This window comes from Staurois parvus, unplaced genomic scaffold (genome assembly GCF_062004578.1).
Source record: "Staurois parvus isolate SC_StPar_1 unplaced genomic scaffold, SC_StPar_1.0 ptg000085l, whole genome shotgun sequence".
NCBI classification, from domain to species: Eukaryota; Metazoa; Chordata; class Amphibia; order Anura; family Ranidae; genus Staurois; species Staurois parvus.
The window spans coordinates 377,441-393,160 of NW_028317881.1; the positions used below are offsets into that span (position 1 = coordinate 377,441).

General features: G+C 44.8%; 1 protein-coding gene across 1 annotated transcript in view; it reads left to right on the forward strand.

The window, feature by feature from the left end:
• The window catches only part of SAR1B (secretion associated Ras related GTPase 1B), an 80,655-nt gene that overhangs the window by 47,690 nt on the left and 17,245 nt on the right, over positions 1-15,720 (forward strand). The window contains exons 4-5 of the mRNA XM_089669960.1: positions 12,728-12,793; positions 13,553-13,656. Coding sequence (XP_089526086.1) covers positions 12,728-12,793; positions 13,553-13,656 — 170 coding nt within the window. The remainder of the gene's footprint in view (positions 1-12,727; positions 12,794-13,552; positions 13,657-15,720) is intronic.

The following is a 15,720-nucleotide window of genomic DNA, read 5'->3' on the forward strand; positions in this document are numbered from 1 at the left end:
TAGAAATAGTAAGTGACAAAGGGGAGTGGTTTCAAAATGGCCTTCAAGAGATATTGTACATCTACCACCCTTGAAAGGATATCAGAAGTCAGTAGGCACAAATCTATACAAGAAAGAGTATTGAATATGAAAGAAAAGCAAAAATACACTCAAGTCTCTATATTCTTCCAGCTCCAGCCCTCTACCAGATTATATTCAGCAATGCAAGAGGCCAATGGGGAGGAACATTTGACATGCATTTTAAACCGTTTAAGCTGTGGAGAAAGTATCATATTCAGATCCCCAGCTAGGACTAGTGATCCCTCCATCACCTGGAGCACCCTCGCCAGCAGTGTATCCCAATATGAGACTGTAAACGGGGGAGGGATATACACAGCCACAAAAGTGTAAGGGGTATTATTACTCTAAAGAACAATGGCAAATTTCCCAAAGGGGTCAGTTACAATCATTTTAAGGGAGCAACAAAGGGTCTTGGTAATTAGGATGGAAACTCCTCAAGCATAGTTAGAATACATGAAATGTAAGGCATGGGCCGCAAATGCACATTTTTGGACCCAGGAAGGTGTGTTTCCTGGAGAAAAACAAGATGAGGTTTATGTTTCTGAAGATAATTGAATACAAGGGAACGTTCAATTTTAGAATTTAACCCTCTAACATTCCACAAAATATTAAGGTTTTGCATACAGTAAAAGCGGAGTAATGTATATGAAAAAAAAGGGGGAAAAGGGTGATAGGGTTGTTATTGACGATCAGCTCTGGCATGTTCCTGGCATACTGGAGGATGGTTTCTTTATCTTTGAAATACAGAAATCTAGCTAGCAAAGGTCTCGAATGACTGCCTGGCAGTGCAGCCCTTAGAGGGACTCGGTGGGCTCTTTCAATGGCAGAGGGCAGAAAAGCTGACCCCCCCCCCCCCCAGAAGGTTTGCTTCAGCCATGTAAGCAGGAATTCTTTTGGGTATTTTCCCTCCGATCCCTCCGGAAAGCACAAAAAGCTGATTATTCCGACAAAGCCTGTCTTCTCATCCCCCAACTTGGCCTCTTGGGATTTGTGTTCCACCACAACATCTTGAATCATGACCATAAGAGGGTCATCAATCATGTATTGCTCAGCATTGTAAACCCAGTGTTAGATCTTGTGCATCATCTTTAAGCAGTGAGAAATCCACTGTAAGCTTGTCAATTTGTGTGGAGAGTGAGACCTGGCATTGCTTAATGGCATACATGATCTGAGACAAAGTCGGCTCTGTTACCTGAGTTGCGGGTCTGCCACTGTGAGATCCACAGATTGCGATGCAGATGTGTGCCCCTTATTAGGATCAGGAGAGTCCAGCCAGTCTGCACTACCCTTGACCCGGGTGGAATCATCATCCCCAGAAGGGAGAGAGGAGGGCTGTGTGTGCTGGGTGCCATCTTGGCTAGCCACATGGGCAAAGCCATCCAGCCTCTTACTGGGTGCCTGGGGGTCTCCTTTCTGATTTTCACCATCGTCTGACTCACAGGGCTCCCAGGTTCCAAGAGGAGTAAGTAGGGCAGGAAAAAACTCCGGAGGCTGAGAAGGATCAAGCACAGGGTCTCGAAGCGGTCATGGAGCAGAAAGGAGAAGCTGCTCACATACTGGAATTCAGGCACACCCCAAGAGTGTTTCTTAAATAGATTTGCAAAGGCAGCATGCAGTATATTCATCACAGAAGAAATATGTAGGAGCACATGTATAAAGCAGTAAATATGACTTTCACCAAACATCCATTGTAGCTGAATCAATCACTGCCATTTAAAATACATGCACCAGAAGATGTACCTGTCCAGAAGATATACGAGGGATTTCATCCCTCGTATGGAGATATGAGGGATGAAATCGCTGCAGCATTTTACCAAACTTCTCTAAGCACACTTAGAGATAAACTGTATAAAGCAGTGAATTTGACATTTACCAAATATTCACTAATATTTGGTAAATGTCACATTCACTGCTTTATATATACAGTTTACCTCTAAGTGTGCTTAGAGAAGTTTGGTAAAATGCTGCAGCGATTTCATCCCTCGTATCTCCATAAATACAATATGAGAAGGGCAGGAAAGAGTGGATGGGATCTGTACCATGCTCCTTTTTTGAAAATGGTCAGTCTAACACAGACTTTACCCCCACCTTCAGCTTTGAGTAGGAACCTATCTGTACTGACAGCCTATGGAAGGCTGGAGAATGTAAACCCTACATCATCTCATGTACATGGACATTGCTTACCAGTGTTACCATCAGTCTAGATCTTTGCAGACAGGCCATCTGGGAAGTCTGTACAAAGTAACAATGCCCATAAAAAGTAGTGATTATTTTTCTGTATTTACAGCAGAGTAAAAAAAACGAATGCACTAAAATATTTGTTTGCTGGCCAGGGTTTCCTTCAGGTCCCACTGGTTGTGTTCCTCACTGTATCTGAGAGTGGGTTTTCTGTAAGGCAGAAACATCACCTTGAGTGGAAAATTAGGACCTCTGTCTGATACAGAACCTGTAGTATTTTACATTTTAACACCTCCCATTAAGCAGTATGGTTAAGCATTCATACAAAATATGTTTCTTTAAATCATAATAATGAAACAGCAATGTTACAGACTCTATGGTATAATTATATCATTGTGATAGACAGACTAACATTGCGAGCTCGCAGAGTCTTCTTAATATCACTGAGTGTTCTTAATATGTGCTGCAGTTTCACCACAATCACCAATTAGATTAAAATTTTCAGTGCATATATGATTGGTAGTTGAGGGGAAGTGATGTACGTTCTTAATGAGAACATGTTGATAAATATGTCTGTAAAAGATTTGAGAAGTCAATAATTTTTGGAGCTTCTGTGATGGAGAAGCCCTTTTGAGCTGTTGGCAAGCAGCGTTTCTGTAGTGATAAGATGTATGAATATATTTGCTGTTTTAAAGTGAACATTTGAACTATTTGAGCTTTACTATTTTAGTTAAAACTACATGGATCTTTTAATAAAAGATGCCTCACAACAGTGGGGAAAAATATGCTACATGCATATGTGTAAAACATGCACTATTGCTAGAGTAGAGTTGAGAAACAGGAATGGGTGAATCAATGCATGTTATCAGAGTTTGGAAAATATCAGGCAAATCTCACACAATCAAGCTTGTTAGATATACAGTACTTTTAAGTATCTGGTGTGCTATGTCTTGGAAATTCGCTTTAACGAATTTCTCCTTACCGTGAGTACTCGCAGTTGGATGCGCAGAAATCCCCCATAAAGCTGTGCGAATCTTGCTTACCACGACTGCAGCTAAACTACACGATTCCTGCCCATCCAACTACTTTTAGCTTCTGTTGAAATGTGGGGGATGGAGCTCCGTTACCCTAGAATGATCAAACGACACTCTCAGGATGGTGTTGCAATTCACATAAGGAAAGTTTTCATTCTCCCCTTTGGTTTTATTACCAATACACACACGCCCCCCCACATGAATAAGGTCAAATCCCTCCCACAGAACAATGCAATGGGGAGTGCCTGTACACAGGATGTACATTCCGATTGGAGCATAGCCTTTCCTATTATCTATCACTGGTCCTCCCCCATGAGCCTTCTGAGGTCAGCAGACTTCCTCCCCTTCCTCCCATGAGCCTTCTGAGGTCAGCAGACTTTCTCCCCTTCCTCCCATGAGCCTTCTGAGGTCAGCATATTTCCCAGCTCCTAGCAGTATGTCCATTCCCTGTACAAGCATTCCCTAAAAATATCAGTCTGTACCTGGATGGGCCCGATACGATCTTTATTAAAACACATCCATCCAAGATACAGTTCAGATTGGTAATGGGTTGTAAGATATGCATAAGCCTACACGCGGAGTTCGTACCGCTTGGCGCCTTGCGGCACGGAGCCCATGTGGTACTATGCTGCTGATATGTGGATACAGGCCCGCGGTCTACTGCCAGCGGCATTCGCATCGAATGCCGTGGTGGTATACACGCCGGTCTATAAGCGCAAATCTGCCATCTCATCCATTACCGAGCTGAGTACTGTAATACATACATTGTACATGCGCATGGCCCAATTGCAGCCTTCAGAGCTTTAATTAAGCCACACGAGAGACATATGAATAACACAAATATATGACACATTTAAAGTTCGACCAACAATACAAAATTTCCATGACATTCCCTGCTGTTTTATCATATTCTCCTCGTGTCCCTTCTTGATCTTCTTCAGCTTGATGGGTGTAGTCTCAAAACCTCAAAGAGTTCCTGTAGTTGTCCCTGAGAATAAAGCTCCACGGGGTACCTGAAACAACAAGACCCGACGCAGACTCGACGCAAACAGGCTTGATTGAAGCAATGATCCTCAAGAGCGTTGGAACCTTCACTACAGGAAGGCTCTTGCAAAAACCACAAACAGACTTGTGGTATGAATAAGGCTTGTGATCCCACGGTGGTCTGGGGAGATCCAGCAACAGATTCTCAAATTGCCCCTGTAGACGGGGCCACACAAGGCTGGTCTCGACCCAGACAGTTTTCCAAATCGCAGACACAAACCATGATGAGGCTTGAAGCTTGCTTGGAGGTCTTGGAGAATGTGGTCTTCAGGGAGATAAATTAGAGGGAAGCCAGGACGTAATCTGTAGAGAAGGTGGTTGGTTGGTGAGGTCTTCCTCCAATCAGTGGTTGGAGTGGGATCCCAGGAGCGGGCATGGAGATGTGGTCGTCTGCCCGAACTTGGCTTACACGGTCGATGAGGCAACAGGAACATCTCACCGCGGCATATAAGAGGCAGAGGAAAAAGAGAAGCATCAGGATATACACTCCCACTTCCTTCAACCAAGATCCGATGGAGAACAGGAAATCTCCCAATCCTCCCAAACCCTTGAACGGATTCCAACCCTCACTAGCTATAGCTCTAGCTTTTCCCTGTAGTTCACTAACTTTGTCCATATGGGCCTGGACCTTGTCATCGGTGTCTTTTATCCAAGTACAACAATCCTCTCCGATGAACTCACAGAACCCCCCTTTGGCGGCTAAAAGATAATCAAGGGCCATCTTCTCCTGAAGCACTAAAATTCCCATCTGCCGTTGTTCTTGGGAAATTTCTCTGACAGCCTCTATGGTCTCGTTAAACATACTATCCGCGATGACAGAAAAATTGTTCAGGCGCTTCATAAGTTCTATTCCCCAACCTGTCCATGAGGGGAACCAAGCCCATGCCTGGTCGCCCTCAGAGAACAGCTCCCTGTGAACTCTCCCTGCCATCCTTACCTTCTTGTGGACCATCAACTCTTCATGATCCATCACTACATAGGATGCGGGGACTAGCTTTATGAGGGCACACGAACCTTTCGCGTTCTGGGGAAATGTTCTATAGGCTGCCGAACCACACAGAAAATAGTATGGACCTGTCAGAGCAGAGCAGGAGGAGTTCCTCATTCGGCCTCTGGCACTGAGCAACAGTTGCACAGACTGGGGGATTGCTCCCTCAGTCTGCACATCACATCCGTCCTTCCAACACACGTGGTCTGGTCGGTCAGTGTGGTTACTCAGAAGGGAAGTCTGGTTAGTCAGATTGACAGTTATACCTCCCTCACAGGTGGTAGTCCCAACAAACTTGTTACCTGTGCCAAAGCTGATGTTAAAGCACACCTGAGGGCTGCCTAGCTGCCCAGTTACCCATAATGGACTGACGAGGGTCCTACAGGAGCTAGAGCTAATATTGGTGCTAAAACTGATGTTACCTGCTAAAAATGTGTCATTAAGTTCTACCGACAAATGTCTACGTGGGGGCTGACCAGGGGTCCCTTGCTTTTTCATGCCGACACGGATGTCATATAGGGCATGAACAGCGGCCATTGCAGACATGTGATGACTGGGTGGGGGCTTAGAGCATACCCAACAGTTGGTTTTGTTGGCGGTTCTGGCTAAACGCAGATGCATTTTAAATAAAAGGTTGGGGTATCTGCCGTCTTTTCCTCCGTTAACACACATGTAAGACATACAAACAAAAAGAAAAAGGAAAATGACACCCCTCATTCTCTGGTGTAGCTGAAAAGCTTCTTGCAGTGGCTTGCGTGCACCCAGTTGTCTCGTCCCTCGAGCTTGAGTGAGGTAGGTGTCGTCAGCTGGACTTGGTATGGTCCGGTGAACCGTGGCTCGAGTCCGGTTCTTTGATGTTTCTTTAGGACGACCCAATCACCTGGCTCAATAGAAAGAACACCTGTTATTGCATTTGAATCGGGGAGCGATTCGCGAACCCGATGGTGTATCTTCTGCAGCTCCCGTTGCAGAGATTGCACGTAACCTGTAAGCTGTGAATGCAAAGACGACAACTGTTGAGGAAAGTACAACCCTGTTTTGGGAGGTCCCCCAAACAACACCTCGTAGGGTGACAGCCCATGTGGTTGCCGAGGGACATTCCGGATGGAATAGGGGGCAATGGGGGGACACTCAGGCCAAGGTTTTTGGATATCGGCCATGATGTTGGAGATCCTGTTTTTAAGGATTCCGTTAAGACGTTCAACCTTACCGCTACTCTCGGGGTGATATGGGGTGTGTCGCCGCTGACTCCAGTTCCACCAAAGAAATGCAGTCGTGTCCTTTGGAAGAGAGGTTAGTAGTGGACAAAGAAGACATGTTAGCAGAAGAGGTGTTAGTATTGTTAGTCGGGTTGTAAAATTCAGCACTGTCGTTGCTGTCCTCCCCCCCTTCTCATCTTCCAACACAGGAAGAAGAGAAGCTGGGTTAAGAATAGTGCATCGTTTGATAGTGAGGTTAGTAGGGGTTAGGAGGGCTTTCCCTTGAGAGGGGTACCTTGCCTTGGATGTCCTGTTTTCGCAAGACCGTTCTTGCTGCACTGGTGTCGGTGAGGCAAGGGAGGGGATATTTTAATTCCTTAGAAAAAGATGGATCTGGGCCGACACCGATTTGTCAACTTCCTATGAGAATTCATAGGAGTTACTTACCATGTGATCACCGGGGCGGAGGACTCATCAGGAATGAACTGCCACCGACCTTTAGGTAATTGGGGACAGCTCCTCCTCATGTGCCCCGTTTGGTGGCACTGGAAGCACCTGGGTGGGGGCCTATCCTTCCTGTGACCCAGATCCCTTGGTTTTTCGTGTGGGGTCTGGGACATAAGAACTTTGGCCTTGTCCTGTTTTCTTCTATCCATTTCCCTCTCTATTGCCGCAAGAGTGGAAAGGATAGCAGGGATAGACATCTCATTATATTCGGGTCGGGCCAGAACCAGCCTTTCCCGAATTTTAGTATCGATGCCTTCCAAAAATTTGGCCCGCAACAGAATGTGCGTCGCGGTCACCTTTACCCCTTCAGTTGGAGCATCAGGTCCAACTTCCAGATCCGCATCCAGTGCCGTCTGCTTGAGACGGCGCCAGAAGCAGGCACTTTCCTCATTAGGACCCTGGGTGAGCTTCATGTCCGTAGTAGAGGTAGCACCATACATTTCTGGAAGCTTTGCCTTTAGCTGTGTACAGAACTCTTTGCCCCCTGAAGTCATCTCCTCATGAGTGGTTATAGAGCACCCTGCAATCACTGTACTGGCCACTTCCATGCCCACCTTTGCCCTCAGGATCTGCGCACAATCTGACCCGCTCATACCATAGCTGAACTGGTTTTGTCCAAGCATTCGAGCAAATCCTCTCGGATTGACTCGATAGTCCGGGAGCTCAGCCAGAATAATGCGGATCTCTGCCGGGGTGAAGGGGACATGCCAAACTACCCGTTCCCCTAAAGTCCGTTCCCCCTGTGCATTAGGAGGACCTTCAAATTGCTGCACCCTGACTGGATAGGCCTCGGTCCGGGAAGAGTGCAAGGGCTGGCCCAGCTTCATTGGTGGGCTTAGGTTAACCACCTCGCTTACTGCACCTTCAGGTTTGAGGTCCCTCAGATCAGGGTATAGCTGGGGGGCAGGGGTCTGATCAGTGGTTCGTAGCGCTTTGATGCAATCCGCCCTGTTTCTTAACCGGGTGTCTATTCCCCTTGATTCACAGATAGTCTGCAAATCGGTTGTTGAGTAGGCTTCATAGTTGGAAACAGAAGGAGCTGGGGTGAAGCAGGGAGAAGGGAGAGGTAGAGGTAGAGGCTGAGGCATAGATACAGAAGACACGAAAGGTACGTCAAGAGTGACGTCACTAGCAGAAGAGACAGGTGCAGTTATACTTATCTCAGCCACTGTTGGTTGTTCGGGAACCCCAGCAGACCCTGATCCTGCCTGCCTTAGTAGAGTCAGCCCTGAAAGAGCTTCCTCCACCTCTGACACTGGATCCTCCTATTTTATTCCCTCTGGAGGCCAGGTATACATCACCTGGTTCTTCCGGACAGACACCAGTTTATGTATGCCCTACTTCCCTAATCGGATTGACCTGTGAAGCCATAGCTGTGCGATCTCTAGTTCTGACGCCTGCATCCGTGGTCCAAATTCAGAGATGAATTTTTCCCACCTCCATGCGTCAAATGTACCTTCCCGGGGAATTTCCCATCTGGTACCCTTCGACCATTTATTCCACCTTTTGAGGGGTTCTGTAGATTTCCCCCCCAAACTCACCTTCATCAGTTGTGCAGCTGTCCTTACCCTGAAGAGGGCTGGTTCCCCCTCTCTCTTCATGGACTGACTACTGCCCATCGTGACTAGTCACTGGTATATATCCCGCGTCCGGGTACCTGTTTACCCCCTGGAGCACTCGGTGGGATCCTACCGAGAGGCCTGATTCCACCACTTTCCCAGCACAGCGTAATTTATGTGATACTTATCGATCACCCGAAGCGCATCAAGTGGCGGTCAGACTGAGAGTACCCCTCCCACTCCCACAGCGCAATTTATGTGATCCTGACCACCCGAAGTGTTTGTGGTAACCATGCTAAGCGTTACACTTCCCTGGACCGCCCACTCGCACAGCGTAATTTATGTGGTTCTTATCACCCACTGTGTTTGGCAGGCCACACCGCACAATGATGAAAGTGGCTTTTCTCTCCCTGCACACAGTAGCTAACACAAGTCAAAACAAAAAGAGGGGTTCTTGGATGTTACTTAGGGGTCACTGGTTGGCCGGAAACCTGCTAACTGACCTTTAGGAAATTTGTGTAAAGAAAAATCTTTCCTAATACACACAGAAAAACCCCTTTTCAACCTGAAAAACCGTTAAAAAGGACAAAGTGGATCCTTATGAAAAACACGGGACGTTTCACAGTAAAACAATTACACAGAGGTAAACCGAAAAACTGCGCCAAAAGTAACCTTGTTGCTGACGCAAAAATCACTCATACCAGCACCGCTAAACGATCCGCGCTACACACGCAATCTTCGCTGCAACAACCTAAAACCGTTTACACAAAAAGTCTGCTGGACGTGAAACACGTGACGCAGCAGCTTAAAACAAACCCACTTTACAATAAGGAACTACTTTTAACAGGAAAAACACAAGAAAAACATAATCACTATACAAGAAAATCTATGTGCAAAAACCCAGACTTCACCGCGCTCACTAAATGTGAAACATGTGAGGGAAAAACTTGCTTAACATACTTTAAATTGGTTGGCAATACGTAAATTTAAAGCTAAAAGCAAACAAATGAAACTGTAAAAAAATTTGGATTAAAAACACAATATGGGTCAAATGCATATAGGAAGCTGCATACACATTGCATAGAGATTACTGCACATGTGGTAATCAACAAAATGGCCACCAACAGGGAAAGCACATGGCAGTCAACAAAATGGCCACCAAACAAAAGGAGTACATGTGGTTAGTCAAGAAAATGACCCCCCACAGAGGAGCACATGGTAGATACTAGAATGGCCCCCCACAGGGAAGCACATGGTAGATACTAGAATGGCCCCCCACAGGGAAGCACATGGTAGATACTAGAATGGCCCCCCACAGGGAAGCACATGGTAGAAACTAGCCTCAAAATTGCCTCTAACCTCTTACATAAAACAGACTTTTGGACAGAACATACACTGGACAATTACACAACAATATACAGCACACATACAACACAATTTGGCACGATCACAGAACAGACATAAAACACCAACATATCACACTAACATGCACATGTAACAGAAAGGACCCCCTGCTGCATGCTTGCTGGGAGCAGTAGTACCACAAAACTTTGCACAGACTACATACACACAAAGGTCTTACAACAGTTAACAATTAACCTAAACCTTTCAGCACTGTAATAATAACCTCACGTGGAGGGGGGTAAAGCTATCACCACAGTACCTACAACCCACAAATACTTACCTAACACTATGCAACAACTTTTACCCGCTAAAACATATACCCGTTTAATTTTTGGTTGGAAGATTTTTAAACTTGACCAAATCCAGCCAACCAAACCCACCCCTCTGCTGCTCTCAGCAGAGAAAACCCTCGTCTTTCACCCACAGATCAAGAGTTTAGGACAAAATTAGGTCCTTGCTAAGCGGTAATTCTTGTTAGCTAACAGAGAGCGAAATCAGCCACACAAACGTGCAAAAAGCGATCCTCTTAATGGCAGAGAGACCTGAAATGTGCCAGCATACTTTTTGCTAGTTCATGATGGCTCATTCCCCCTCGTGCTCGGTTAGCTATGCAAGAATACGCGTTAGTATCCACCAGGCTCGCCAAACTGTCTTGGAAATTCGCTTTAACGAATTTCTCCTTACCGTGAGTACTCGCAGTTGGATGCGCAGAAATCCCCCATAAAGCTGTGCGAATCTTGCTTACCACGACTGCAGCTAAACTACACGATTCCTGCCCATCCAACTACTTTTAGCTTCTGTTGAAATGTGGGGGATGGAGCTCCGTTACCCTAGAATGATCAAACGACACTCTCAGGATGGTGTTGCAATTCACATAAGGAAAGTTTTCATTCTCCCCTTTGGTTTTATTACCAATACACACACGCCCCCCCACATGAATAAGGTCAAATCCCTCCCACAGAACAATGCAATGGGGAGTGCCTGTACACAGGATGTACATTCCGATTGGAGCATAGCCTTTCCTATTATCTATCACTGGTCCTCCCCCATGAGCCTTCTGAGGTCAGCAGACTTCCTCCCCTTCCTCCCATGAGCCTTCTGAGGTCAGCAGACTTTCTCCCCTTCCTCCCATGAGCCTTCTGAGGTCAGCATATTTCCCAGCTCCTAGCAGTATGTCCATTCCCTGTACAAGCATTCCCTAGAAATATCAGTCTGTACCTGGATGGGCCCGATACGATCTTTATTAAAACACATCCATCCAAGATACAGTTCAGATTGGTAATGGGTTGTAAGATATGCATAAGCCTACACGCGGAGTTCGTACCGCTTGGCGCCTTGCGGCACGGAGCCCATGTGGTACTATGCTGCTGATATGTGGATACAGGCCCGCGGTCTACTGCCAGCGGCATTCGCATCGAATGCCGTGGTGGTATACACGCCGGTCTATAAGCGCAGATCTGCCATCTCATCCATTACCGAGCTGAGTACTGTAATACATACATTGTACATGAGCATGGCCCAATTGCAGCCTTCAGAGCTTTAATTAAGCCACACGAGAGACATATGAATAACACAAATATATGACACATTTAAAGTTCGACCAACAATACAAAATTTCCATGACAGCTATAACCTCTGGCTACCAACAAAGTACTTTCAAGAACAGTAGCACAATTGTTGGAGTAGGGCCAAGGCCAAAACTTAAATAAAGTGATTGTAAACCTCAGACATGAAATATGAACAAAGCATATCCCTGTATAGTGTGTATATCCAGAGTACTAAGTGCAATTTCTGTCTGCTGCCTCATTCCTTTGCTATAGGCATGAGTCATTTATGATGAGTTTTGCTGACACGAAGAGAAAAATGGTGACAAGGGAGGTCACAGCCTGTGCACGATAGCATCAACTATGTTCCTGTGAGCTGTGTGGAGGAGGTGTAATCCTTCCCTCCAATCAGCTCTCAGAGCTCTCCTCACTGCTGTAACTTCAACTCCTTGCACCCGGCTTTTCAGTGCTAAGAGGTCCTGTGTAAATTCTTCACTTTGAATGGATGTAGGGGAAAGACAGCTTTAGACTAACGTATATAGGAGGATTTGATCATGTTTGTTTATCACCTGAGACTAGTCACTTCACTGGGTATAATGTCAAGATTTACAACCACTTTAAGCCTCTCAACCAATACAGACACTACAAACATACAGTATACTGTATATAGTGCCCATGAGCTTAAAGGGGTTCTAAAAAAAAAACTTGACTTGGATATTCTACATTGTGCTATGCACCCTAAGCACTTTAATAAAGTAATTGTATAACTGTTGTATGTGGAACTAAAAATTCACTTGTCCTCTTCCAGGTGATCAATAGGGTTCTTGCAGTATGACACATCTTAGCCTTGGTTGGGCCTCTGTATCTCACAAAAATCTTGGATCATTTTAGATCATCACTTTGGGAGGAAAGCTGTTCCTTTGGCCATGATATTAGGTTAACAGGCTTAATACCAGTTAGACACAAGTAGTGCCGGTAGTTTCCAGGCCAATAGTTACAATAGTTAATATAGTCATAGTTTTTAGATAACGGTCTTCAGATCATTACCACAAAAATCCAGATGCCAAGACCTCAACAGCAGCCATCAGACTTATAGCATACATTTTTAACATTTGTATGCTTTTAGTCGCAATACACCACCATTCTTATTTTCATGCTAGTACCCTGTGAAGCGGCCCGTTTTCTAATAATGTACTTACTTTTCTTTCAGCTTCAGAAGAATTGACAATTGCTGGAATGACATTCACTACCTTTGATCTAGGTGGACATGCACAAGGTAAGCCCTTATAAGTGTATCAGCAAACCACATATCAAAAATATAGAGTGTCACTGCAGCTAGCAAGCCATTTCTGTACATTTTACATTATATACTGGCCTGGAAGAAACGATCTAGAATTATTTTCTGTAAAAGATATTTCAGAAAGTCACATGCAGTGCCCAACTTGTCTTCAAGTTTCTGTGTGCAATCCCACACATGGTTATCCTGCATCTTCTACATATCCCAATTATCAGTAGAAATGATGTACTGATTGGTTTGTTTGCTGGCTTTAGTGTACAGAAGGTTACTCCCCGTTGAACTAGAAAGCTTGATATATTTTGTTCTGTCATTCAGTAATGCAACATGATAGAAATGTGTTCAAAGTTATGAGAACAAACGTCAGTCTCTGTGATTGGAGAGAGAAAATGTGATTTATATTAGTGGTGGGTTTTGCTACCTAAGGCAATGTTGTCCATAAGCATGACACCCCCTTCCCTCCTTCCTTCCTCTTCCCTCAGCCTTTCATGACTTCATCCTTGATTTGGTTTATATTCTAATTTGTCTGAACTGCAGTAAAAAGGTTTGCTCCCTGTTCAATCTGTAACAAGTACACATTGTTCAGTATATTAAAAAATGTTTTTTTCTATGTAGCAAGCACTATTTGCAAGTGTATTACTACACATTTTTACACAAGGTGAAAACAACTACCTAGGCAGCACTACAAACTTGTAAACCCACCATTTATGCCTCTTCATCATGTTTTGCTTTTTCATTTAGCACGCAGAGTGTGGAAAAATTACCTCCCTGCCATTAATGGCATTGTGTTTCTCATTGACTGTGCTGATCATGATCGGCTTGCGGAATCTAAAGTAGAACTTGATGTAAGTAGAAAGTATTTCATATTTTTACTGTTCTATTTTATTGCCCCTATACTGTTAGTTCTAGGACTTTTTCTGCTTTTGAAACAAAACCACATACAGTTGTGGCCAAAATTATTCAACCCCCACTGAAATTGAGTGTTTTGGCCAGTTTGACATTGCTTTTGATCATTCAGTCATCTTGCTTACATTTACATTAAAGAGGCACTTGTAGGTCAGACAAATATAACATAACAGTTATAATGAAATAACCACAAATGTCTTTTCTGTGCTCACAGCATTATCAGTTTTATTCAACCCCCAAGTGACATTCAATCTTAGTACTTAGTACAGCATCCTTTTACAGTTATAACAGCTTTTAAACGTGAAGCATAGCTTGACACAAGTGTCTTGCAGCGATCTACGGGTATCTTCGCCCATTCTTCATGGGCAAAGGCCTCCAGTTCAGTCACATTCTTAGGCTTGCGCACTGCAACTGCTTTCTTTAAGTCCCACCAGAGGTTCTCAATCGGATTTAAGTCTGGTGACTGCGATGGCCACTCCAAAATGTTCCAGCCTTTCCTCTGCAACCATGCTCTAGTGGACTTGGAGGTATGCTTGGGATCATTGTCCTGTTGAAAGGTCCAACGTCTCCCAAGCCTCAGGTGTGTGACGGACTGCATCACGTTTCCATCCAATATCTCCTGGTACTGAAGAGAATTCATGGTACCTTGCACACGCTGAAGCTTCCCTGTACCTGCAGAAGCAAAACAGCCCCAAAGCATGATTGACCCTCCACCATGCTTCACAGTAGGCAAGGTGTTCTTTTCATCATAGGCCTTGTTCTTCCTCCTCCAAACATAGCGTTGATCCATGGGCCCAAACAGTTCTAATTTTGTTTCATCAGTCCACAGAACACTATCCCACAACTTTTGTGGTTTGTCCACATGGCTTTTGGCATACTGCAGTCGACTCTTCTTATTCTTTGGAGACAGCAAGGGGGTACGCCTGGGAGTTCTGGCACGGAGGCCTTCATTACGCAGTGTGCGTCTTATTGTCTGGGCTGAAACTTCTGTACCCACATCTGACAAATCTTTTCTCAGTTCCTCAGCAGTCACACGGGGACTTCTCTCCACTCTACGCTTCAGGTAGCGCACAGCAGTCGAAGTCAGCATCTTCTTTCTGCCACGACCAGGTAGCGTTTCAACAGTGCCCTTTGCCTTGAATTTGCGAATGATGCTTCCTAAGGTGTCTCTTGGTATGTTTAACATCTTTGCAATCTTCTTATAGCCATTGCCCTTCCTGTGAAGAGAAATCACCTCTTCTCTTGTCTTCCTGGACCATTCTCTTGCCTTCACCATGTTTGTAACCACACCAGTAAATGTCTAGAAGGAGCTGAGTATCACAGTCATTTTAAAGCTGCCTAATTGGTGCTTATTATGCTTGATTGCTGCTCGGTGACATCCACAGGTGTTTTCAATACCTGATGGAAAGCACCTGTATGAACCTCTGTTCTTCAGAGTGGTAGTCTTTAAGGGGTTGAATAATTGTGGCAATGAAGAAACCACATAAGAACCATTTACTACTGTATTACATAAACAATTGATGTCATTTTAGTTGCATTTGGGTAGTTACAACGTCCTTGTAGGATTTGATTCTGAATACAATTCCAAATGTACACTATAGTCCCTAAACCCCTTTACAGCATTGGGGGTTGAATAATTTTGGCCACAACTGTACAATACTGTAAGAGGTGGCAAGAAGGCATTTACTCAGAATCGGTACTGTGCACTCATTGCAACCCATCTGTGAACAGGTAGTTGGGAATCAGATGTGGCTCGTAATGTATGAGGGGCATTCAAGTCAAACCGGTACTTTTAATTTTACAGGTATAAAAAGGGATGCTAACGTAATGATACTACACACATTAGTAGGTGGCAAATGTGTGCACTTTTACTGATAGGCGGTGCACATGTTGCGGACCAGTCCAGAGACCGTTAATCAAGATGACAGAAAACAGTATTAGTGCATGCATGGAATAGCATGTGTTGATGAAGTTTTTTGTGAATGAAGGTGTAAAACCTGTGG